The following is a 26,259-nucleotide window of genomic DNA, read 5'->3' on the forward strand; positions in this document are numbered from 1 at the left end:
TCTGGTCCAGGCTTCCTTTCAAGCAGCCAGGTGGGAGGAGTCAGAGAGGAGACAAAGTGGTTATGAAACCGAGTGGCTTAGTACTCTTTCTTTGCCTAGTCCATGGGAGAAAACACCATCACTTTCTCTCTCCTCACCTTAATCACTGAGGCACAGACCTGACCAGCACTTCCCTCCTGACTTTGCTGGAGGCAGAGCTCCCTGGGTCACACGTGACTCTGTATCATTTGTTTTGTTGATTGGGTTTTCTCTTAAGATTACTCCCAAAAGGTTAGGAGCCACTGCCAGGGCAGTTTAGTCACGGGTGATGCAAATCCAGTTACAGCCTTTGGTGGAGATTTTAATCCAATTTTCCTCCTTTTCTTCTATTCACTCTTATTTGTAAGAGAATGCAAAATACATTTCATAGCTCTGCTGGCTTCTTCCTGATTTTGAACCCAAAAGGTCTTCCCAACTGGTGCTTTGTTAAATTAATTAATTTTAGTTTTTCTAACAAATATATGCTTTCCCTCTGACTACTCTAAAGACTCCCTCTGATCAATACTGTTCATTCAATAATAATTGTTTTACTTTCTGTTTTCCTTGCCAGACTGTATTGTAAGGACAGAAACTGTTTCTCAGTTACTTACTTACCCCTTTATCTCAAGCACCTGGAATGTAGTGCCTGCCACATGATAGCCACTCAATAAATGGTAGATGCAAATCCTCTTACCTCTCAAGTTCTCATTGATCATGATTCTGAGACTCTTCTTCTCAGAACCAGTATTTTCAGACCATCTGAAAATAATAGATATAGATATTTTAGATACATTTGTTTTATTGGGCATTGTGTTTAACAATAACAGACTTAGTCTTCAAGATCTGACCCAAGTACCATTACTTTTATCAAACTCCCCTTTATTATTGCATCCCATAATGGTAGCTCTTTTCTCTAAATGTGTGACATTTATGTGTGTATAGTTTGTTTGCTCTTTATATCTTGCAGCATCCCTGTTATGATCTTTTTATTCTTATTTAACTCATGATTTTAACTCATTTAACACATGCTGCTTGAATTATATATCTTATACTTCCGTTGCAACTAGTATAAATTTACAGATGTAGATACATAGATGAAATGCTCAGTGGTGCTTGTTTAGTGGGTGATTGATTTCAAGCTAATCATCTTAATTTGAACAAGAAATAGATAAATTTATATTTTTATATCTTACATGATGCCACCAATCTTGATTTTTTTTTTCAAGTTATGGTTTTATGTAGTAGAAGTTTTTTAGAAGAGTAGTTGATTTTTATGTCCAGAAATCTTTTTCTCCATTTTGGGGAGAGAGTATTGATTGTCTTGAGGGATTTATATAATTCCAATGGAGTATGAATCAATTTCAAAAATACCTTTTCTCATGCACATAGTCAGATACATTACATTTTCTGTTTTCCACCACAAGAGAAAAAATTGTCTTATTTTGATATTTTCTTTATTTCCTATGACCTTAGCTTTGTCACTAGATAGCTTTGGGACTATTTATTCTCAACTGTTTGTGTTTACTTAAAAACAAAACAAAACAAAACAAAAAACACTTAAGGCAACACTGTGTCCAAAAGGACTAGGGTGAGAGGGTGAGGAAATGCCATTCATCCAGTTTTTTCCTCTTTTAAATATCTTGTCCCCAATGATAGAAATATTTGAGTTAAATTGAAAAACAGACAAAAGAGATTTTCTTGTGCCTCAAGTAAAAAGAAAATGTAGTTTAAAATAGTACATTTATCCACCTGTGCTAATTAACCAACCTGTAGTAATATAAATGAAAATGTTTATGTCTTAAATATTTCTGGGGCTTCCCTGGTGGCTCAATTGGTAAAGAATCTGCCTGCAACGTGGGACACCCGCGTTCAATACTGGATCAGGAAGATCCCCTGGAGAAGGGAATGGCAACCCACTCCAGTATTCTTGCCTGGAGAATCCCATGGACAGAGGAGCCTGCTGGGCTACAGTCCATGGGATCGCAAAGAGACGGACACGACTGAGTGACTAACACTTTAGCTAAAATATAATAATTCTTCCGTTGTAAAATAAAATAACCCAGAGTGATTTGGATTTTCTATGCAAGTGAATGGAAATAAAATATTTTTTATTATTTTTCCTTATTCTTTTAATATTTGAGCCTTTTCTTTGTACAAGGTTTGGTGTACAGTATTTGGGGGGGCGGCGCGTTAAAGAGGTTTAGAGCTTACTGAGAATAGCAGCATACAGTGAGCATATGTACCATGTACATACGAGCAGAGTAGCAGAGCATGTGCAAAGGGCCTGAGTTCTTAGCAAGTGGATGTGGCTACATATGGAGTCCAGTAGAAGAGGTCGCCTCCCACAGTGATTTTTAAGGAAGGCTTCATGGGGAGAATGGCATTTGAACTTGACCTTAGGATTTTTTTTTTAGTTAAATGGAGAAACTTCTTAATATGAATAATTACTATTTCCAGTATTCACAGAAAAGGGAACATCGTTAACAAAAGTTTAGAAGTAGTAAAATAGGATCATATTTCTAGGAAAACAGATATTCCCGGGAAAATAGTCTGGCTGAAACTGACCATTTGTGGAATGATTTAAATGTTAATCTAAGGAGAGTAGACTTTTTCTGTATAAGGAGAACAATGGAGGTGTTCTGTATTAGGGTTTCGTTTAACAGCAAGAAACAAGCACTTCCCTACTAGTTTTAAAACTTACCCAATTAAAAATTGTACATTGTAATCATGGAAACGACAGATTGTGAGCTTTTTATACATGTCTCTAAAGTTAAGCTTTTCACATATAATCTTCCAGCATCTTTCCTGAGTTCAACAATATTTTTAGTACAAAAAATAACTTTTTCTCTCAAATTAACTGGTACTATTTAAGTGTCCAATCCTCAGGGTAGGCCAGATATGGTAACATACTGCCTTTTTGCATTTATTATAGCTCAGTCTCTGAATATTACTTGGCTAAAGCATATTTGCAGTGATTGCTACTTGGTAACTTTTCTAGAAGCTTAGCAGTTCTCCTTTATGTAATCAGTATGAGACATCATTGCATAAGAGGCATACTGGTGTCAACCAACTGGCCTTGATCCATAGCCCTGAACCAGTGTGTTTACCATAGTAAATGATTCCTACACTATCCCACCGTGCAGGTTAATATTAATTCTAGCATCTTGTTTGGACGCTAGATTGTCAGAGAAATTAGGTAACTTTTGACTATTTTGGACAGAAGAATTTGACATTCAATAAGAGATTCTTATAAAAACTTGTCTTAATATATATTTCTTGGAATATTTTTCGAAAGCTTGTTTAAAAATTTGTAAAGTGCCCCTGAAACTCATTGGAGAAAACCCTGATGCTGGGAAAGATTGAGGGCAAGAGGAGAATAGGGTGATAGAGGATGAGATGGTTGGATACTAACACTGACTCAACGGACCTGAGTTTGAGCAAACTCTGGGAGATAGAGAAGGACAGGGAAGCCCGGCGTGCTGCAGCTGATGCAGGCGCAAAGTGTCGGATACAACTTGGTGACTGAGCAACAACAGCAGTGAAATCTATTTTGACATTTAATGTTTTATGGAAATCAATAAGTATCTTAAGTGTGAGATATCTAAAACATAGACATAATTGGAGGTAATGATGGCATTTAATAAAAAGAAACATATCCACGAATGGACTGTGCTTCCGTTTCTCTGTCCTTTGTGCCATGAAGGTGAAAGATTACTAGATTACCCAGATAATTTACGGGAGGCAGAGGCTGTGTCTGTTTTTTCTTGTGCATCTCCTCACATCCCTCGTCCCCAGCGCTGTGTAAGACATCTGTTGAGGTACTATTTAAGTCACATGGCATCTAGCATATGGTACTCTCTTTTGCTATTTAGCAACTAAGTACAGAATAAATCTTCACAATGTGTATCAAAGATTGCAAAAGAAGTATGTAAAGTCAAATTTATCTTAGAATTTAGTAGTTTCCAAGTATTTGGGTGTCATTAATAATAGCAAACCCTAGGAAACTATCCCATGAGATGAAAAATATGATAAAATGTCATTTGGTCTTTATATCGATATGAATAAAAGACTGTTCTTGCTTCATTCACTATGATCTTTTCCTTTTATTGCATAGTTTTGCCTTATGAGTTTTAAGAAAGAATTTTTCCAAGAAAAGGACTTGTCTTTGCTAAAATAAATCTCATTCATATAGAACATTTGGAAAATTTAAAAAGAGAACAGGTTCATACAACTTTATCACTTAGAAATAACGGCTAAATAATTTGTCATATTATTTCCTATAGATTTTCCTCCCACTGGAAAATTTTTGTTCAGATTTGTTGGCATTTGATTCACTTGATTCTTTTTGTTTACTGACTTTGTTTACCATGTTTTAAGAATAGCGGTTTAGGTACATCAGGATTACTTATAATACAGAGGATGCGGCAGACTTGTCTTTCTCCCTTTATTTTTTCCTTAAAGCTTTCTTATTATAATTTCTCTTTTTTGATGGAAGGGACAGATTTAAAGGATCTTAATGTATAATTAACATTAAATTCCAGGCTATTTCAACTAAGTACACTTTTTCTCACAATATGACATTTCACTTGTTTAAGTGACAAGTATGCATTTTGTTGTTTTTGCTTGCCAAAAAAAAGAATGATGGGAAAAGTGGATTAAGATTTTCTTTAGGGGTCTAAGGAAGATACTGATATTATCATTTATTTCCCAACTTATGTATCCGGCAGGATACTGGACCTTGACAAGGCTGTATTTTTGAGAGCGAAAGACCTATTTATACAGAACGTTTATCCAAATAAGAAGTAGAGGAAGTTGAGTTGATACCGCCTTCAGATCTCTTAGCTGTCATGTCAACTACAGAATTATTTTTGTCTCTTTTTAGCACTTTGCCTTGGAATAAAATTACTTATCTAGTAATGAATATCATGAAAGGGGAAGTGTTAATATTTTATAAGTAATGATATCATTTCTGCTTGACAACTGTTTTTCTTAAACATTATTTATGTCTATAAAATTTTTGTTTCTTTTTTTTTTTTTAGTCCTGGCTCTTCTCCTTTTAAGATATAGGCTTTTCTAGGTCAAGGCTTTCTCCTTTTCTTTTTCTATATGAATTTATATGCCCTGCATACAGTAGGTGCTTAATAATCATGCCAGAGGAACAGTAATTGTATGCTTAAGGCAGCTAGAAGGAAAAATGAGGTTAGTAGATATGAAATATGTTCGTGGTCTTGTTTTACTTTATTATTACTTAAAATCCCACTCATTATATTTATTTTATTTATAGAAATGCTTCCATCATTTCTTCAGAAAGTTGAAGTTGTCGCTGAAGCTTCTAGAGAAACTTGCGTAGCTTTGAGTGACTGCCTTCATCTCTTCACTAAACAAGAAGGGGTAGGTCCTTTGGAATTGAATTTTTATAGTCACTGGGTGTCACATGCTTGATTATCCAGTACATCATTGCTTTCAAATTGTCCAAAGATAGGAGGAAAAAATAGTTAGTAAAGGAAATGAAAGCTTCATTTTTCACCAGAAGTTAGAACTTATTATTTCTTGATTAACTAGATTGATTCTGAAATAACTTCTGTTCATATCATCTAATTTGCTTATGTACCCATGTTTAACAAGTATGTTTATAGTTGATCTATTCAGAGTTGTTGTGGCGTTTTGATAAGAGGGGTATGAAAATATTCTAGAAGCAAAAAGTCTATGTGAAAAATACATACTTTTGTTTAGATAATATATTGCTCTCACACTTACCTATGTGAACTGAACTTAATGGATTAAATGTTCATTTGTGTTCTTTGCCATTTATTCTTTCCCATATAAAAATCTGTCATTTGATCTTCCAGATATGAGTAAAAGTGGTATGCTATCCATTAGTAACTGTTTTTCTAAGGACTGAAAAGTTGTTAAAGTGCGTTTTGGCTGCTTGAAGTTGGACTTTTCTTTTGTAGGCTTCCCCCCGCCCCCCATTTTCATGATTTTATGCATGCATGCATGTATGTATGTTTATATGCCATGCTGCACAGTTTTCGGGATCTTAGTTCCCCAAACAGGGATTGAACTTGTGCCCTTAGTGGTGAAACTGCAGAGACCACCAGGGAATTCCCCCATTTTCATGATTTTAATGCAAGCCAAGTAGCAATAGGCATTCTTCCATATAAGTTCTAGGTATGTGTTTAATCTTCAACTTTTTAGATTGACACCAAATTTCTGTTATGTTTATTTTTTTAGATTCCACATATATATAAAATTGTAGGATATGTTTTTCCTCTGTGTTACTTACTGGACTTAGCACAATACCTTCCAAGGACACTGAATTTCTTATTCTTGTTACAATTGATTTGTGCCTTTTGTTTAGAGTTGAAGTTTTGGTAAAAGAAGGTAGATTAAAATGGTTTTATATATACATATATATATAAAATTTAGATAAGAAAGCTTTCTTCAGTGATCAATGCAAAGAAATAGAGGAAAACAACAGAATGGGAAAGACTAGAGATCTCTTCAAGAAAATCAGAGATACCAAAGGAACATTCCATGCAAAGATGGGCTCGATAAAGGACAGAAATGGTATGGACCTAACAGAAGCAGAAGATATTAAGAAGAGATGGCAAGAATACACAGAAGAACTGTACAAAAAAGATCTTCACGACCCAGATAATCACGATGGTGTGATCACTGACCTAGAGCCAGACATCCTGGAATGTGAAGTCAAGTGGGCCTTAGAAAGCATCACTATGAAAAAGCTAGTGGAGGTGATGGAATTCCAGTTGAGCTATTTCAAATCCTGAAAGATGATGCTGTGAAAGTGCTGCACTCAGTATGCCAGCAAATTTGGAAAACTCAGCAGTGGCCACAGGACTGGAAAAGGTCAGTTTTCATTCCAATCCCAAAGAAAGGCAATGCCAAAGAATACTCAAACTACTGCACAATTGCACTCATCTCACATGCTAGAAAAGTAATGCTCAAAATTCTCCAAGCCAGGCTTCAGCAATATGTGAACCGTGAACTTCCTGATGTTCAAGCTGGTTTTAGAAAAGGCAGAGGAACCAGAGATCAAATTGCCAACATCTGCTGGATCATGGAAAAAGCAAGAGAGTTCCAGAAAAACATCTATTTCTGCTTTATTGACTATGCCAAAGCCTTTGACTGTGTGGATCACAATAAACTGTGGAAAATTCTGAAAGAGATGGGAATACCAGACCACCTGATTTGCCTCTTGAGAAATCTGTATGCAGGTCAGGAAGCAACAGTTAGAACTGGACATGGAACAACAGACTGGTTCCAAATAGGAAAAGGAGTATGTCAAGGCTGTATATTGTCACCCTGCTCATTTAACTTATATGCAAAGTACATCATGAGAAACGCTGGACTGGAAGAAACACTGGAATCAAGATTGCTGGAAGAAATATCAATAACCTCAGATTTGCAGATGACACCACCCTTATGGCAGAAAGTGAAGAGGAACTCAAAAGCCTCTTGATGAAAGTGAAAGTGGAGAGTGAAAAAGTTGGCTTAAAACTCAACATTCAGAAAACAAAGATCATGGCATCGGGTCCCATCACTTCATGGGAAATAGATGGGGAAACAGTGGAAACAGTGTCAGACTTCATTTTTCTGGGCTCCAAAATCACTACAGATGGTGACTGCAGCCATGAAATTAAAAGACGCTTACTCCTTGGAAGGAAAGTGATGACCAACCTAGATAGCATATTCAAAAGCAGAGACATTACTTTGCCAACAAAGGTTCGTCTAGTCAAGGCTATGGTTTTTCCTGTGGTCATGTATGGATGTGAGAGTTGGACTGGGAAGAAGGCTGAGCACCGAAGAATTGATGCTTTTGAACTGTGGTGTTGGAGAAGACTCTGGAGAGTCCCTTGGGCTGCAAGGAGATCCAGCCGGTCCATTCTGAAGGAGATCAGCCCTGGGATTTCTTTGGAAGGAATGATGCTGACGCTGAAACTCCAGTACTTTGGCCACCTCATGCAAAGAGTTGACTCATTGGAAAAGACTCTGATGCTGGGAGGGATTGGGGGCAAGAGGAGAAGGGGACGACAGAGGATGAGATGGCTGGATGGCATCACTGACTCAGTGGACGTGAGTCTGGGTGAACTCCAGGAGTTGGTGATGGACAGGGAGGCCTGGCATGCTGCGATTCATGGGGTCGCAAAGAGTCGGACACAACTGAGCGACTGATCTGATCTGATATACGGATCTAAAATTCTGTTTTCCCATCTTTAGAATAGAAGCCTTGAGAATTAATAGGAATTTAAAAAATGCTGTGTTTGTTATCTATACCACAAATTCTGTAATTCTTTTATTTGGGCAATAAAATCTATGTGGGAAGTCCCTGGTTGTTCAGTGGCTAGACTGTGCTTTTACTGCTAACGGCCTAGGTTCAATCCCTTCTTGGGGAACTAAGATGCCATAAGCTGTGAGGTGCGGCCAACAAGGAAAAGTAATAACAATCTGAACTTGTTTAAACAAACTTACAGAAAATTAATAGAATTTTGTTAAATACCATACAAAAAAAAAATTGTTCATTAAGCATGTTAAATGACTGAGTCATCTCATGGTTGAAATCATCACTTCTCAGCATTTCTATTTTTGGTGGTTTCTGAATTTCATATTCTAGCTTGTTTAAATGAGGAATGATATAGTGACTTCAGTAAATCCACATAGGATGATACCATCTTATCAGAACAAACACAACAAATTTTGATGTTACGTGATTCAGGTAATATTTATTACGTTGTAAAATTAAATTTGCATCTCCTCTGTGGTACAGGAGAATGTCTTGATGGCTCTTTTGTTGAGCCATTCTTGAAGGCAAACACTAGATTAGAAGTAACGTAATTTTCTTGAAGAAGCTGACCTATTCTAATCTTTAACTGATTAGAAAAGGAAAAAGGTTGGGTAATCACCTCCATGTGGAAATTTACATGTACAAAAATATTAGCTTTAAGTTTAGCCTAATTAACCTCTTTAAGTCTTTAAAATTTGTCATGAAGATGAAATAAGCCTTTAAAATTTGTCATGAGGATTAAATAAGATAATTGTGAGCAAAATGCTTAGCATGGTTCCTAAGTAAGCCTTGAGTATAAGTCAGTGGTTGTTACTGCAGGATGCTGTCTAATGAACACTTATGACCCCTTTTCTCTGATGCCTGGTGCTTCTGTGTCTGTACCATTGGTTTTATCTTGTTTTGGATGGAGGTGGTGTGGTGTAAAGAATATTTACTGGACCATTGGTGGAATGACTGTGCTGCGTTTCCATCCTTATTTAAGAGATGATAGTCTGCTTAAGTTCTCTGAACTTCGATCATGTCGTCTTGGAAATAAGAGAGACATGTAGAAAATCATTAAGAGCCCTGGTGTGAAAGTCTAATTGACCTTTTTTAAATCTCAGTCTTTCTCTAACCAACTGTAGGACCTTGGGTGCGTTTCTAAAGAATGAAAATATATGAACTCCTGAATGTTGGGAATGGCGATCAACTGTGTGTTGATGAATAATATGTAAGGGACTATATCAGCATATCAAAGGGCACAAGGTATTCGTTTAGTAAATAGCATTTATTGCTTCAAACTTTCAGAGTATCTTCAAGTGTTTTTTTTTTTTTTCCCACCATAATTCTGTGAAATATCACCCCTATGGGTCCCTAAGTAGAAATCCATGGATTTCCTTCTGAGAAATATGATTATAGACTATTTGAAGGCCTAAAAAATATTTGAAAGATAAATGGTATCACTGAAGTTGGTCTTATCAAGTAGCTAAGAATTACAACATAGGAATTTAATAAGCTTAAGTGAGGTCAGAGTGGAATAATTATACACCATAATGCCTTATTTATCAGGCATCATAAATTAAATTTTCATTTGGAAATTCTATGCAAAGAGCATTGATAAGATTTGAACTCACAGACCTGAGTCCAATTCCTGACTCTGCTCTTTAATCCCTTTGACTCTGTTTTAAAATACAATCTCCTTTTTAAAGTGGTAACCAACCAAAAAAGAGTGTTTTGAGGAGTAAATGAGATCAGATTGGCAAACACGTCCCATAGTAGGCAGTACAGAATATGGACCAGTAGATGTAAGTGATCCCAGCTCCAACTGGCAGAAAAAAAAATCCTACTCTAATCTTTTTTGAGGACAGTTACTCTAAGTGTTACACATTTAACTTCTTAAGCTAAAATGTTCATCCTTTATCTCTCCTGGCTGCCTCAGGACTGTCCTTTTGTATGTTCATAATTACTCTGTGCCTTAATACAGAGGTACCTTCAGGGGATAATGTTTATAGGACTCTTTTTTGATTAAATGGCCCAATCCTGCTACTGCTTTTTGAATTCCTTTTTACACTCTTTTGGTTTAAAATTTTTTTCTCTCCTGATTTTTAGATCAGCTGGGTGCCTCTCTCTAGCAGTGGAATACTGAGTCTTTCTCATTTACTCATACTAATTGCCTGTTTATTAAAAAGAAAAACAGTAGTAACCAAACTTGGCAGAATTACGTCCTCAGTAAGAATAAGATGTTCTTTATAGGGGTTGACAGTGAGCACAGACCTCAGTCTGGACCTGGAGCATTCTAGCCTGTGATGCTCTTTGCTTATTTGGAGATGCTCTGATATGGCCTAGATACTCCAAGTATCCATGTGACCGCTCTATAAATGAGGCATTATGTAGGCATATTTTACATGACATAACACTGCTTATGTTGTTAAAAAACAAACAAAAAACCCCAGCAATATATAAAATAAGCTGTAGAGTCTGTGATTGATCTACTAAAGGGAACCTTTGTTGTTGCTTGGTTGCTAAATCATCTCTGACTCTTTCGTGACCCCATGGAATTGTAGCCCACCAGGCTCCTCTGACCACGGGATTTCCCAGGCAAGAATACTGGAGTGGGTTGCCATTTCCTTCTCCAAAAGGGAACCTTACTATATGTTTTTAGAGTGATGTGCTTGGGAAACATAACAATATAATGGCTATGGTTTTTCTTTAACTTTGTGAGCAAATTCTGTTGAAAAGGCTAGAAACTGGTTTTGTGAATCATTGTTGCTGTAGTTTTTCTCACCAGTGGGTGGTATCAGTGGTTAAAAGATCATTCAGAAGTCATCATTGGTGCCCTTCTGGTTCTGTGCATTATTGAGCTACCCTCAATATGATCAGTTTTTAAGGTCAACTTGCTTATGTTTTATACTTTCTTATTAAATCTTCTGACTGATAAAGAGCTATAACCCAAATGTGTGGTTGGGATGGTAGTGATGCCAAGCTTGTGGTGTAATGGAACGATTCAGACAGTTGGTACCAGCCAAAGGAACTCCTGCTCTGGGCCAGATGCTAAAGTCTTTGGAGAGAATTCATGCCCTCATGTGGATTCCTCATGTTGTCAAGGCCTGGTTTGTGTTACTCATTTAGCTTTCTGAGCTGTTCATAGGCCTTTAATCCCCGTCTCTTTCATCAGCAATGTTTACATCTTTCAGGCCTTTACCTTCTCTCATCTCTATTCTAAGCAAAATTCTTTGTTAAATATTAGGTGATCACTGTATTATGCTATCAACTCCCTACCACTCCCTGATTCCAGGTTTGTTTGTTTTTTTTTTTTAATCTATCTTCTTTCCTTTTATTGGTGGCATCTGTCTCCATCTTGCTTCAAAAACAGCTACTCTCTTCTGAATTCTCCCTTATAGCTTCTAGCTCCCTGCATCCCTTTCCAGATCCATTTTTGGAAATGTGATACCGTCTGTTTCTACTTTTTTTTTTTATTGCTCAGCTGGTCCACCAAGCCTGTTCTTGCCAGTATCTCCTTGTTGCTAAATCAGAGACACCTTTAAATTATCTTGCTTGTCCTTTGAAGGATCTGCCATTGACTGCTGCTTGCCTTTTGGAATGCTTCTCTGTGAAGTCCATGGTGCCTGCCTCTTCAGGCATTTCTTTTCTATATAGCCACTCCTCCCCAGTTTTCTTCTGAAGCATCTTTCTTCTGCCTGTGCTTTGCATGTTGGTAGTCCCTAGGTTTCCGGGGTGACCTTCTCACTCAGTATTCTCCATGGATGATCTCACCCATTCCTTCAACCCAGCAATCCATGATGATTAAGATATCTCCGTCTTGGATCTCCTGAGCTATGAACCAGTATATCCAGATGCCTTTTGGACATTTACGTATGGATACATCAGAGGCGTTTCAAAACCAAGTGTCTAAAACTGAGTTGTGGATCAACCCAAAGTTACCTACTGGGTAACTCAAGCTGGAAACTTGGGAGGTGTTTTCTTTATTCGTCCTCATCTTATCTTTTACTCAAAGATTATTTTTACTTCCTGTATCTTAGTTATCTTAGTTGCTCCCCTAACCCAGCACACAGATTCCTCATCACCGTTCTGTTAGATAAAGTTCTCAGGATTCCTGTTGGAGAACTGCTACCATTTCCCAACCCCAGGTTCCACCTTTCAAAACTGAGTTAAAGTCCATCCTATTCTAGGGCTTCCACGCTGTTGTATTGCTTATGACATTGTGTATATTTTACTTGTCTGATTACATATTTACTTAACTAGAACTCAAGTATCTTGTTTTTGTAGCATCTGTGTCTAGCATAGCGCTTGCTTACTTTGTTGTTGCTCAATCGCTAAATCTTACCTGACTCTGCGACCCTATGGACTGCAGCACGCCAGGCTTCCCTGTCCTTCACCATCTCCCGGAGTTTGCTCAAACTCATGTCCATTGAGTCAGTGATGCCATCCAACCATCTCATCCTCTGTTGTCCCTTTCTCCTCCTGCCTTCAATCTTTCCTAGCATTAGGGTCTTTCCCAATGAGTCAGTTTTCGCATCAGGTGGCCAATGTATTGGAGCTTCAGCATCAGTCCTCCCAATGAACATTCAGGACTGATTTCCTTTAGGATTGACTGGTTTGATCTCCTTGTAGTCCATAGTGAATGTACATGAATAAATGAATAATGAATGCACAAGTAGAGAGGATAGGCTTTTGGGTCAGACCAGTCAGGACCTAAAATCTGGACTCTGAGCAAATTAATGTGTTTGGGAGTTACATTTCTAAATCTGAAAATGAGGATACAAATGAGTTGTTTTATGTGAAGCTCCTCAGTACAGTGCCTGGCACATTTTAGGTGCTCTGTAAAGTGCCTTCTGAAACAAAGTAGCCTTTATTATTGTTCATTGTTCCCTCTTGCTGCCTAGTACTACTTTTGTAAACTGAATTCATTCTCTAATTCTTAGGGCCTTGGGAGAAAGAATCTGTAGCAAGGTCTCCTCTTTATTGCCAAATGTGACTTTTCAAAATATGGTAATATTTAGTGACCAATTTAGAATGGGAAGAAAAAATAGAAAACTGACTTTTCAAAGACACTGTGAAACCTCACTGACATTAATTCCCCCTTTTCCAAGTGTGGCCTTGTCTCGTTTTTCACACATTTCCCATCTCTAGTGCAAGTTCACTGCTAGAAGAGTGAACTTAAAGTGCCCTAGGATCTTGTCAACAAAATATTTAATTTTGTTCAGTATTTCTCTGCTTCCCAAAGTGAAGGACACATTTATATACCATAGAAAGGTTTAAAACTACCATTGGAACAAAAAGGTTTGTTTTTCTTCAACAGAGCCTCATAATTAACTAGGAATTTCATTAGCCTGAACATCCCACTGAAGTATAGCATTTACGTGGCGGGTCTGCTTGACCACTGCTCCTTCGTCCACCCTTTAAGCGTGGCCAGAATCTCAAACCATCTATTTCACGCGAGTACGTTTCATGTTAGTACGTTTCACTTTAGTAGGGTTAGTTACTGTTGTTTTCCTCATTGCTCAAAGGGGAGCCCAAGGAGTGCATACAAAAAATAAATAGGTGCAGACTAGCTCAGGCTTTGCAGTTAACTCTTCAGTGTGAGCCTGAGTGTCAGTTACCTTCAAGTGGAAGACTGCAGAAGAGAGGATCCCTCTGCTTTCCTAGGGGCGGATTTAAAAGTTGCCAGGGCCGCGTCTACAGGACGGGCGGGGACACAGCGCCCGATCCAGGGCCGGGCCGGGTCGGGGGCGCCTCCGCGGATGCTCACCGAGCGAGCGCGGGGTGCGGACCGCCTTCCCCGGAACCCCGGCCGGGCAGCTCCCGGGCCGCGCGCCGCTCCCGCCGTCCCCCGGCAGGTCCCTACCTGCGCCGCGGAGCGGGCGGGCGGGCGGAGGGGCGGGGAGGAGGGACGGACGACGCCAGCCGCCGCGGAGCCGCCCGCCGCAGGCCATTCGCCGGCTGTAGCCCCGGAGGGCGGCGGTGCGGCCGAGGGGCCAGCGCGGACCTCGGGCGGCCCGGGCGCTAGTCCTGGGCCGCGCCTCTCTCCCTGCTCGACCTCGCCGGGAGCCGGGGGCGGGCCGCGCGAAGGTGACTTAGAGAGACCTTGCGGTGCCGCCCTGGGTCGCGCCTCCCAGCTGGGCTGGAGGGGAGGCGGAGGGACAGGCCGAGCGCATTCGTGCGAGAGCTGAGAGCTGCGCCGGGCGGAGCCCGCCGCCGGGGGCAGCCCCGACCCCGGCCCAGGTGGGTGGGCGAGTGCCGGCGCCCGGGCGGCCTCGCTCCGGGGCGCCGGGGAGGGGGCGGCCGGGCGGGATCGGGGGCTGTGAGTGGGTCCGAGGAGAGTTGGACGCGAGCGTACGGAGCGCGGCCGCTGGCGCCTGGGGAGGGGTGCGCGGAGCCGGGGACCCTGTCCGCCGGGCCGCGGTGGGTTTGCAGTGGCTCCTGCGGGAAGAGCCGCTGGGGTCAGGGGTGGAGGGGGGGACTGTAGTGGAAGCCCCTTAAACGGGTATTTTTCTCGGCTCAGTATTGGTAGTAGGTCAAGTAGGGCCGGAGTGGGAGGAGTAAGACAGTGAAAGACATTGTTGTCCTAAATAACCTTTTCCAAGTTGGTGATTTTTTCGTTTGTCTCTGCCCTGGCTGACATTGAGATGAACTTAACCGTACGCTGTTCAGAGGCTGCTAAAATTCCCCGAAAAAAAACGGAGGAGGGGGAAATGCTGGAGTGGATTGAGAAGAGAAAGGGAAATCATACTGGGGTTGGGGAGCGGAGAAGTGGCTTTTAACTTTGTTTTGATTAGCGATTTTTGATTACTCATAAGCTTTCTTTGTAGCCTAAACCAGTGGAGTCACGTTCTGCAGCATTCATCACATGTGGCTAGTTGTTTTGTGTTTTCTGTTGTGCGGGGTTTTTTGTTTTTTTTTTTCTTTTTTTCTTCCTGGATTTGGAGGGAGGGTGGTACTGGGGAAGATGCCAGAGAAGAGCTTCTGCAGCTTTTGAGAGTTATTAAAGCTATTAAAAGTTTCTTAATTTTAATCAGGTTCAAAGACAGAACGAAGGCATATCATTTAGAAGACATAGCATTGCTTAGCAGGAATCTTTTGCAGAAGAGAAAAATGCTTGAAATGCGTGTTGGTGGAGTAATGTGTAGGCTAGAATCTGGAGATCTAAATATAAATTTCCTTTTCAGTTTGAGGACACATCAGAGTTAATCTCCGGGCCAAATAATGTTTGATTTTGACCCGGAAGCTGTTGACTTTGGCAAGTTAGCTCAGCTTCAATTGAGTAGATATTTAATCTGATCGTGAAGACCTGAGAGCTATTTTAGCCTTTGTCACAGTGCGGCTTTTACTAGATTGGGGGCCTAATGGGATTTGTATCACTGTGAATATAATGGCAGAACTCTAGGCTTCCCTCTGTAGAAGCTCTTTAAACGTTAATTTCAGGGGATTTCTGTGATGGTGAAAGTGGCCCACATAATCTCCCTTCCCTTAGTTGTCTACTGTGCATAATGGGGGGGGGATTAAAAAGTTTATTAGGTTTTCCATATTAAAAGCAAATGCATCTACTGATAATCAAGGTACTATATAAGTACAGTTCAAGCACATTTTAAATATTGTACATAATTTGCAAGATAATTGTGCAGCATCCTATTTTAAGCTCTAGAGTTTTTTACTTTGTTATTTACATTTTCTTAAAAAGGACTGTGAATTGTGATTACGTAGTTATGATTGTTTATCAACTCCACGAAGATTGTAAGGCAACTTCTAATTCCTTTAAAAAGTAGAAGTTTAGAATTTTTATTCAGTCTACATTATTCCTGGATTTTTAGCTTGTTGTGTATACAATCCAGAAGTATACTGCTGCAAACTAATCTTAGAAGCAGCTGGGACATAATTAAATGCCAAGTTTATGTACCATTAAGCTGGTTTTCATTTTGATAACTTTTGTGAACTTTTTGAACAGAAATACATCAGGTTTCTATTAGTGTGAAGTGTGTGGTTTGTGTGTACTAGCCTTGCGATGCTTGGTGTGATCAAGACTTACCCTGATGTGTTTTTGTATCTCACACTTATAACCTGCAGACAGTTCTGTTTGTGTTGTTTGCTGCCATTTTCTTATCAGAGGATGTGCAGTGCCCAACTTCTACTCTAGCTAAAGAATTTTGAATGAGTTATAGGTATACATAATTTTCCTCTCATTTTTAACTTCAGAGTGTTAAAGATATAACCCCTGTACATCTTTCTAATGATCCACGATGGACTTGGTATCTGTTACTTTATGCAAAATCTTCTCTTTGGTTCAGTAAGTATTTACAGAATGTTTACGTTACCAGATACTGCTGTACCAGTCTGTCTCCATAAAACTTAAGAGATTACTGCAAGAGCCAGATGACTGGGCTCTTAGAAGAAAGCACAACATATCCAGTGGAAGAGAAAGGGATGAATTCCAGCAAACAGTTCATTAAGACTGGAACAGAGGGGGATAAGTAAAGAGAAGTCAAGGCTAGATGAATAGAAGCAGAGTCTTCTTGAAAAACTCTGTAAAACATACCTGAAGACTTTGGATCATTTGGGGCAGTTAGAATCACTGAAAGATTTTAATCAGGGGAGAGATTTAATCAGATTTGTTCCTTATGAGAAGGATTAGAGGGCAGGCCTGAAAGCAGGGCGGCCAGGTGCAGAAACTCAAGAGAGAGATAATCAGAGTCTGAGCCCAGCTGGTGGCTGTGGAAAGGAAGACACAGAGCAGAGAGAAGGAGGAGACTTTGAGATAAACAAGATGACTAGGAGCCGATCATAGATTGGATAAAAGGAATGAAGCAGGTGGAGTCAGATAACCTTAGTCTCAGGGCGTAAGTCGTGGGCTAGGAGGAGTCTGACGTAGAGGGTAAAGGGGAGGATGAGTTCACCTTTGAACACGCTGACACACAAATAAGATCCTCCTGACTAGTCCAGGAAAAACTTGGGAATCTTTAGATTGGGAGTCACCTAGGTTTTACATGGTGATCCAGGCTGAAGAAGTAAACATCACTTAGGAGAAGTGTCCCTTGAAATCAAAGGATTGAATTCTACCTCTGGAAGAGAGCCAGTGGAACGGACTGAGGAAAAGCAGCCTGAGAAGGCAGAGTCTTGACCAGGGAGCCCAGAGGACAGGAGGCGAGGAAACAACTCAGACTCATCTGTTAGATTTGGTAGCCAGGTGTCTTTGATGAGGGAAGTGTTCAAAGCAGGAGAGCATGAAGCCTGGCTGCAGTGAGCAGAGGATTGAGCGGGGAGTACAAAGTAAAAATGATGAAGATAGACTGGGATTCAGTCTCTGTAGACAGTCTGTGGATAATTACACTTTTGTTCCTTTCTTTCAGTCCTTCACCTCTTATATATTTTTCTTCTTGCTGCCCTGGTAGGGCCTTCTAGACAATGTTGAAATAGAAGCCCAGATGGTAGGAATCTTTGTTCGTGCGTGGTAGGTTTTTTTGGCCTCAAGGCATGTGGGATTGAACCTGTGTCTCCTACGTTGGAAGCGCAGAGTCGTCACCACTGGACCACCAGGAAAGCCCCTGCCCCTAGTGTTTAAAAGGAATCTAATGATTGCCTGTTAAAATATTTGGTGCATACCATTTATAAGATAAATGAAGTTCCCTCTCATTCTTATATTGCTGAGGGTTTTTTAAATCATGAAAGGGTGTTAAACTTACCAAATGTTCATTTATCAAGAGAATCATGAGGTTTTTCTTTTATTTGTTAAGGTGGCAAGTTCTATTTTTAGATTCTTTTTAGTGATAAACCATCCTCGTGTACCTGGAATAAACTTAATCTGGTCAAAATGTATTATTTTCAACATTAGCCTCAAGTTCATTTCTTTCGGTTTTTAGCATCTGTTTATAAGTGAGATTGGTCTGTAGTTTTCCTTTTTTGTTCTGTCCTCATCGGGGTTTAATATCAAGGTTACACTGGCCTCATATAATGAGTTCAGGAGTGTTCCAGTTTGCTGTTCTCTGAAAGAGTTGTATAAAATTGAAATGGTCAATTCTTTTAAAATTTAGTGGAATTTTCTTATGAAACCAACTTTGTGAATTTTTTGACTGCTAATTAAATATATTTAATGGTTATAGTGCTATTTTAGTTTTCTTTTTCTCTTTGGGTCAATTTTGACGCATTATATATTTCAAGGAATTTTACCTTTTCCATTTAGGTTTTGAAATATGTTGTTGTAAGGAAGTTCTTAATATCCTTTTATTGTCTTTTTCACCTATGTTTGTTATGTGATTATATATTCCCTTTTCTAATCTTTTCCCATTTTTTCTAATATTTGGCCATTTCCAAATGAATTTTTCTCTTTGTAAGCTCAGACTCATTAAGGCTTTGATTATATTTCAAAGAAATATCTAGCTTTTATCTAGTTCATCTTTTTCTTTTAAATTTCTGTAGTTATCTCTATCTTTTATTCTTGAGTATCTATACATTTATTCTGTCTCCTTAAAGTGGATGTGTTCAAAATTCTTTTCCAGATTTTAAGTTGTATGTTTAATTCTAGTGTTTTCTAATTTAGTGAATATATCACGGTTAGCTTTATCCATTATTTTGATTATTTTGTGGACTTGAATGAAATATTTCCTAGACTTCATCATTACAGATGAAGGGCTGCTAATGTATGTAGAGTTTAGTCGCTGAGTCGTAGCTGACTCTTTTGCCACCCCGTGGACTGTAGGTGCCAGGCTTTTCTGTCCGTGGGATTCCCCAGGCAAGAATGCTAAAGTGGGTTGCCATTTCCTCCTCCAGGGAATCTTCCTGACAGGGATCGAACCGCATCTCCTGCATTGGTAGGTGGATTCTTTACTGTTGAGTCACCAGGGAAACCTATATGTAGAATAACACCCTCCTAATATTTAAAATACCTGAAACTTCTGGAAGGTTTTGGTGACTTAGTTTTTTTTTTTTTTTTTCCTCTTATCCAACTTTCCTTGTTTTCATTGCTTGGCATTTCTGTCCATTTCTCTTCCCCACCTCATTGGTCACTTTCTTTCTCTTTCCCTCTCACCACCTCTTTTGTATCCCTAGATATTTTATGCAGTGGAAGAAGGATGACCGTCTTCCCTTCCCCTCTTCCCTACTTTTTTCTTCTGTCTCCCGAGCTTTCTACCCTCTGACCCCCACCCCACTTCCATACCTGGAGAATTCTTCCATTAACTGCTTCCACATAGTCTGTCTTGTTCCTTCCTTCTTAGAACCCTGGCTGCAGTGCAAAGGAGGAAGATGCCAGTAACTTGGGTCTAATTTCCTTTAGATGCTCAAAGGTTCATCATTCTGTATGTCATGATTTTTATTATTCCTTAGGCAGTTCAACTGACAGCAAGGTTAGGGAGAGGATAGGGTAGGCCTAGGGAGGTGGCCTAGATAGTGGAGTATGAGCTGCTGTTACTTAGAGTCCTGAAATGTGGTCTCCAGTGTTAGTGACTCAGGACCTCACATTCCTCCTGTGTAACAGGGTTATTGACATAGATGCCTTCTCTCTACTTCATGAGTTAGTGTGAGACTCAAATAAGATAAGCATAAACCCGTCGGTCCTATGTAAGAGAGCCTTCTCATGCTTATTTTTCAGAAAAATGTCTTGAAAGGATTTTGTGCTCAATTCAGGGACAGAGAAGTGGCATAAAAGTGGTTTGTGGCCTGGGGTGTTAGATCAGAGAAACCCTGGTGGGAAGAAGCAGGTGGAATGACCAGAGCCCGGGAGCTGTGCTCAGCGATCCAGCAGGATTCATAGGGAGGCCATCGTCCTCTGGGGTGGGGAGCTCACAGCCTCCCTGGCTGGAGACACAGGCGCGCTGTTACATGTGGCAGCCGGATCCTAAACTGCATCGATACCATCTGTTCCTTTACCTGTGGTTTTATTTGATGCATTCAGGACACTGTGCCTTTGTGAGGCACTTGAGAAATCACCCTGCACTGAAAATGTTGATATGAGGGAGATTTTGTTGTTCTAGGGTCTAAACAACTGCATTACAAATGAAGTTTGGGGATATAATTCTCCTTAATAAAATTTCTTAGAAATGATTTAAACTTTCAGAATTTTCTTCACTTATTTTTGTTACTTTATTTTGTGTTATGGATGAATTGTTTAAAATCACCAGTCAGTAGGCTCAGTCTTAGATTGTAGAGTGTCTCCTTTGGTGCTGTTAAGGTTTTATTGCGGGCTAAGGAAGACTCTTGAGAGTCTCTTGGACTGCAAAGAGATCCAACCAGTCCATTCTAAAGGAGATCAGCCCTGGGTGTTCTTTGGAAGGAATGATGCTAAAGCTCAAACTCCAGTACTTTGGCCACATCATGGGAAGAGTTGACTCATTGGAAAAGACTCTGATGCTGGGAGGGATTGGGGGCAGGAGGAAAAGGGGACGACAGAGAATGAGATGGCTGGATGGCATCACCGACTTGATGGACGTGAGTTTGAGTGAACTCTGGGAGATGGTGATGGACAGGGAGGCCTGGCGTGCTGCGATTCATGGGGTCGCAAAGAGTCGGACACGACTGAGCGACTGAACTGAACTGAAGGTAGATCCCAAGCTTCCCAGGTGGCTCAGTGGTAAAGAATCCACCTGCCAAGCAGGAGACTCTGGTTTGATCCCTGGGTCAGGGAGATTCTCTGGACTAGGAAATGGCAACCCACTCCAGTATTCTTGCCTGGGAATTCCATGGACAGAGGAGCCTGGTAGGCAACTGTCCTTGGGGTTGCAAAGAGTTGGACACAACTTAGAGACTAAGCAACCACAAAGATAGATGGGCAGTGTACAACGGAGAGAAAAGTAAAGACACCTCTTCCACTGTGGTGCCTCCAAACAACAGAGTTTGAAATAACTGATACGGTCGATCTCTTCTTCATTTTTACAGATGAGAGTAGGGTCTGGGGAGAGGGCTTGATACCCCCCCGAGTTTGTGTAGTTAGAAGGGGCTACTCTTAGAGCCAGAACCAGGAATCTGCTTCTAATTGCTATGCTGAAGAACAAGCTACTATATCACACACAGCTTGAATTAGGAAAATTCATCTGTTATAGCGAAGACAGTTCACCTTGTTTCGAAGCTGAAGTGGCCATTTATAAGCTAATTTCTCAGCTCGACAAAAGGATAACAATTTTAAAAATAAGCAGATGGCCAAGAATATTGCAGTGTCTTCACATTTTGCACAGAATAGCTGTATTCCAGGTCTTCAACAGGAAACACTATCTTTTTGTGAACATTTTGCTTGGTGTAGAGATCACATTTTTTGGAATACATAGAATTTATCCATGTCTCTAGATATTCTAAATTTCATCCTAAAATTAAACGAGACTATCAGAATGCTACAGCCTGGGTTATATTTTCTTGATTTTCTGAAAAATGTCCCTCACTGAATTTTAAGTTGCAATTACACCTTTAATTTCTATTGAGGAGGCATTTCAAGAGCTGAAAGTGGCATTATTGGTTATTCTGCAAATACTCTTAATCCCCTTATATATTACACTGAATGAGAAATTAGAGCCAAGGGCAAAGAGGGAGTTTGTTTTCCCTAAAGAACCAGTTTTTTTTTTTTTCCTGTGGATAATTAAAAGGGCATAATTGTATTTCACTTTCTGTTGTGGCCTTAAGAGAATTCAGCCCCAGGTTTGTGACTTGTCCGCGGTGTCTGTGTAGACGCCATTGCTTGTGGGTCCTACCCTAATCTGCGCCTGAAGTCATTCTGTTTTCATGGTTCAGAGGTCACGGAATACAGCATTCTCTTGTGAACCGACTGGATGTGGCCGGGCCTCAGAGTGCATTCAGATACCATGATGGTAATTTGAGTATTTTTCTGCAAGTAGTAAATTCTAAGTACATAGTTGTTAAAATGTTTGGAATAGATTTGTACTTAATAACTGTGGTTTTATCTTATGTGAAGAACATACACATTTTGATATTTAGTTGACTTTGTAATAGATCATTGCAAGAACCCAATTTACACTGTATAATGGATGTTACAATGGGAGCCTTTTTTTTCTCATGTTAATGCAAATCAAATTAGCTGTATATTTTTTATTTGCAGAAAAAGGTTTAATTATTTTTATTTGTTGTAAAATTCACATAGCATTAAATTTACCATATTAACCGTTTATAAGTGTATAATTCAGTGGCATTGAAGTACATTCCTACTGTGGCATAACCATCACCACCATCTATCTCCAAAACTCTTTTCATCTTCCTAAACTGAAAATCTATATCCATCAAACAATAACTCATCATTCTCCTCTCCTCCCAGCCCTTGCAAATCATTATTCTACTTTTTTGTCTCTCTGAATTTGACTACTTTAGGAATCTCATATAAGTGGAGTCATACATTATTTGTCTTTTTTTAACTATCTTATCTCAGCATAATTCCTTAAAGGTCCATCCATGTTATAGCTTGTGTTAAAATGTCCTTTTTTTTTTTTTTAAGGCTGAATAATACTGCATCGTATGTAAATATACCACATTTTGTTTATCCATGCATCCATCAGTATTGCATTTGGGTTGATTCAGCCTTTTGGCTGTTGTGAATAATGCTCCTGTGAACATGAGTGTACAAATATCTCTTTGTGTCTTTGCATTGAATTCTTTTTAGTGTATACTCAGAAGTGGAATTGCTGAATCATGTGGTCTTTCTATTATTTAGTTTTTGAGGACTTACCATACTGATTTCCATAGTGGCTGTACCATTTTCCATTCCTACCAACAGTGTGCAAGGGTTCTAATTTCTCTGCATCTTCACCAACACTTTTTCTTTTCTGAGTTTTGTTTTTGTTCTTATGGTAGCCATCCTATTGGGTTAAAAAAAAGAATTTTTTATAAGTGGAGTTAATCCTGTTTTCGATCCACATATTAACCCTATGGTTGCCAGACTATCTCTTCTTACATTGGTTCATAATTGACCTTCAGAGCAGTAGGCTTCCTCTTGTCAAACCATTCAGAAGTTGCCCTGGCTGACGTGTGGTGAAGGATGCACACTCTCAATTCTCCTTAGTCCCTTCTTTTTCCTCCAGCCAGTAAAAAACAGCCACACAAACCAGGGATGATTCTTAAGGTTTCCATGGACTTTAGACTTTTGGTTTAAGTCCATGTATGTGTATTCTTCTTTAATACTATCTTTCTGTACTTTGATACTAAATGTTGATTTGTATTTTGAAAGATAATTGCTCAGTTGAAAAGAATTATGTTTGCATAGGAAAATGAAAGCGAAGATATGTTTGAATCATGGAAGATATAAAGGATGAGACAAGGAAACTGAAACACAGTTGACCCTTGAACACTGTGGGTTTAAATTGCATGGATTCACTTACATGCCATTATTTTCTAATAGAAAATACTACAGTACTACACGGTCTGTAGTTGGTAGAATCGGCAGATGTGAAAGAATCTTGGATATGGGAAGAGGATTATAAGGAACAGTGGATTAACCCCTGCATTGTGCAAGGATCAGCTGTACTTGAGAAAAGTCAGGCCTACCTTCAGTTGTTCAAGGGAAGTAATCAAATAAATGTAATCAAGTAACGTGTTAGTCAAGACCAGAGCATGATAATTCTAAAGTGTTAGAATTGGACTGGGAATTTAACATATTCTGTAGTGAAATTATTATTATTTAATCTTTAGTCATATTTAGGAGTACAGAATTTCTATAAACTCTGAATATTTTAAAAATAAGATGGAAACTTGGGAAAATGTAACCACAAAATTATAAAAAGGGATCTTAGAGGCTATATAATTTTCCTCCCTTTGCAAGAATCTTATCTCCAACTTCCTGCCAGCGAGAGGTACTTTTTTTACATGCTGTGTAAACACTGCCATTCATGGGCATACAGGTGGTGGGTGCCGGTGGTTACAGGCTTGGAGCCTCAGTCAAACAGACCTGGGTTTGAGCCCGGGCTCCATCATTTACTGGTTCTGCAATCCTTGGCGGGTCATGTCATCTCAGTGAGCTTGAGTTGCCTCATAATTAATGAAACCTACTTCATAGGATTGTGGGAGGATCACATGAGGTGGCACACCAAGTATTTATTGCCACAGCATCTGACGCGTGGAAGACATACCTGGATGTCAGCTCCTGCTCTTCCAGGTGCTGCTACTGCTGTTACACATGGATAATCTTCTAGGGGGCCACCCATTCCACTGTAGGAAAATGATGAATACTAGAAAGTTAAAAAATTAAGATGAGGTTTTTCTTTTCTCCTTTCCTTTTTAATTCATGGTTTCAAATCTGTGCTCTGCGACTTTTTCACAGAAAAGTAAAAGGAACTCTTTGTCATCGCTCAGGCGCTCCATTGTGTCTGACTCTTCGTGACCCCATGGACTGAAGCCCGCCAGGCTCCTCTGTCCATGGAATTTTCTAGGCAAGAATACTGGAGCTGGTTACCGTTTCCTACTCCAGGGGGATCTTCCTGACCTAGGGATCGAAACCTAGTCTCCTGCAGTCTCCTTAGAGATTCTTTACCTCTGAGCCACCAGGGAACTACTGAAAAGGAACTACTTCTCTTGACAATTCCTCTGGTATTTGGAGCATCCTGTAAATTCCTCCTTTCCCCAAGCCAGACATCTCCAAGTTCCTTCCGCAGTTACTCGTGTGTCAGCCTTTCCAGACCCTTCCTTCTTACTCTTCACAGAGCCCCTGCGGGTATTGTCTTGAAAACATGTCCCCCAGAAATGAGCCTGGCACGAGTCCCGTATGATGCCCTGTGGGGTGAGGCTGCCTCTCCGGCCTCTCCTTTGCTTCCCTCTCACCCAGCTCACTTTGTTCAGAGGACAGTGGCCTCCTGTTGTGCCACAGACTCACTGGTGAGCCCCTTCCTCCCTTGGAACTTCTGCTCCTCCCCTTCCGGATCACTCTTCCCTGACACCTGCCTGCCTCGCCCTCACCCGGGTCGGCCTTCAGTCCAGTGGCGCCTGCCCGGGTGAGTCCTCTGGACACCCTGGCTCCCAGGGCTCCCTTCCCCCTCACACCTTTATTTTTGTCCTTAGCGTTTCCACCGCTTAACACACCGTGTGTTTCCCGCCTTCACCTGTTTCTCTCCCCACGGTAGACCGGAAGCCGTGTGCGCGCAGGTATTTTTGTCCGCTGCGTTCCCTGCTGACGCCCGCAGCCTGGAATGCCCGGCATGGTGTAGGCGGCGGATGAATGTGGCCTGACAGCACAGTGCGAGCGAGGATCGACTTCCCTCTCCTTAGAAGCCGGATCGTACTCTGCTGGGAAGGGGTGCTTGGGCGCCACTGGTTCAGTCATGGCTTACTTCTTCTTTTGAAAAAAAAAAAAAAAAATTCAAAAGATTTAAGTGCACTTGAAGTAGGAAAAATTAGAATCCATGTTCATTGTCGCCAGACTTTGAAAATTTTTTCCAGTCACTTTGATTGCTTAATCAACATTTTATATAGAATCTTATTTGCTCATAAGGTTTTTGTTTTGCAAAAATCAATATCGGTCATTAAAACAAGAATATGTATTCTTTAAATGTTACTTAACAGGGCTTTCCAAGTAGTGGGCTTAAGAGTCATGATGTTTTCAACCCTTCGACTGGCCGGAACCCTACGCCAGGTGCTTGGTCTCTGCTGCGTGTCAGGACTTGCAAAACTTGGGAAGCACTGCTTTAAGACACTTGATTCATTAAAAACAAGTTGTTTGTTTTTAATTGGAGGATAATTGCTTTACAATATTGTGTTCGTTTCTGCCATACATCAGCATAAATCAGCCATAGGTGCCCCCTGGCTCTTGAACCTCCCATCCCATCCCTCTCCTCTAGATTGTCACACAGCACAGGTTTGAGCTCCCTGAGTCATACAGCACATTCCCACTGGCTATCGACTTAACTCATTATTGACTGGGGGACTTTTGCAGAAACTGACCCCTGTGGCTGGCGATTTGTTTTGTAAATGAATATTGAATGATCTCCAGACAATAAAGTCTGTGTAACAAAAGACATATTGTAAGT

At 40.2% G+C, this 26,259-nt stretch overlaps 1 protein-coding gene across 20 annotated transcripts in view; it reads left to right on the plus strand.

The window, feature by feature from the left end:
* Positions 1–26,259, plus strand: part of OSBPL1A (oxysterol binding protein like 1A) — a 235,807-nt gene that overhangs the window by 100,357 nt on the left and 109,191 nt on the right. For 11 of the 20 annotated variants that reach the window (XM_086372945.1, XM_086372944.1, XM_086372948.1 and 8 more), the window contains one exon: positions 5,303–5,409. The exons of 2 other annotated variants lie outside the window; for them this stretch is intronic. In XM_086372945.1, coding sequence (XP_086229071.1) covers positions 5,303–5,409 — 107 coding nt within the window. Of the gene's footprint in view, positions 1–5,302; positions 5,410–14,049; positions 14,726–26,259 lie in introns of those variants that run through there. 7 more of the 20 variants (XM_086372957.1, XM_086372963.1, XM_086372960.1 and 4 more) reach the window with 4 other exon arrangements.

Source organism: Bos grunniens, chromosome 24 (genome assembly GCF_055505025.1).
Source record: "Bos grunniens cultivar Pamir isolate PY7600 chromosome 24, Bosgru_T2T1.0, whole genome shotgun sequence".
Classification (NCBI taxonomy): domain Eukaryota; kingdom Metazoa; phylum Chordata; class Mammalia; order Artiodactyla; family Bovidae; genus Bos; species Bos grunniens.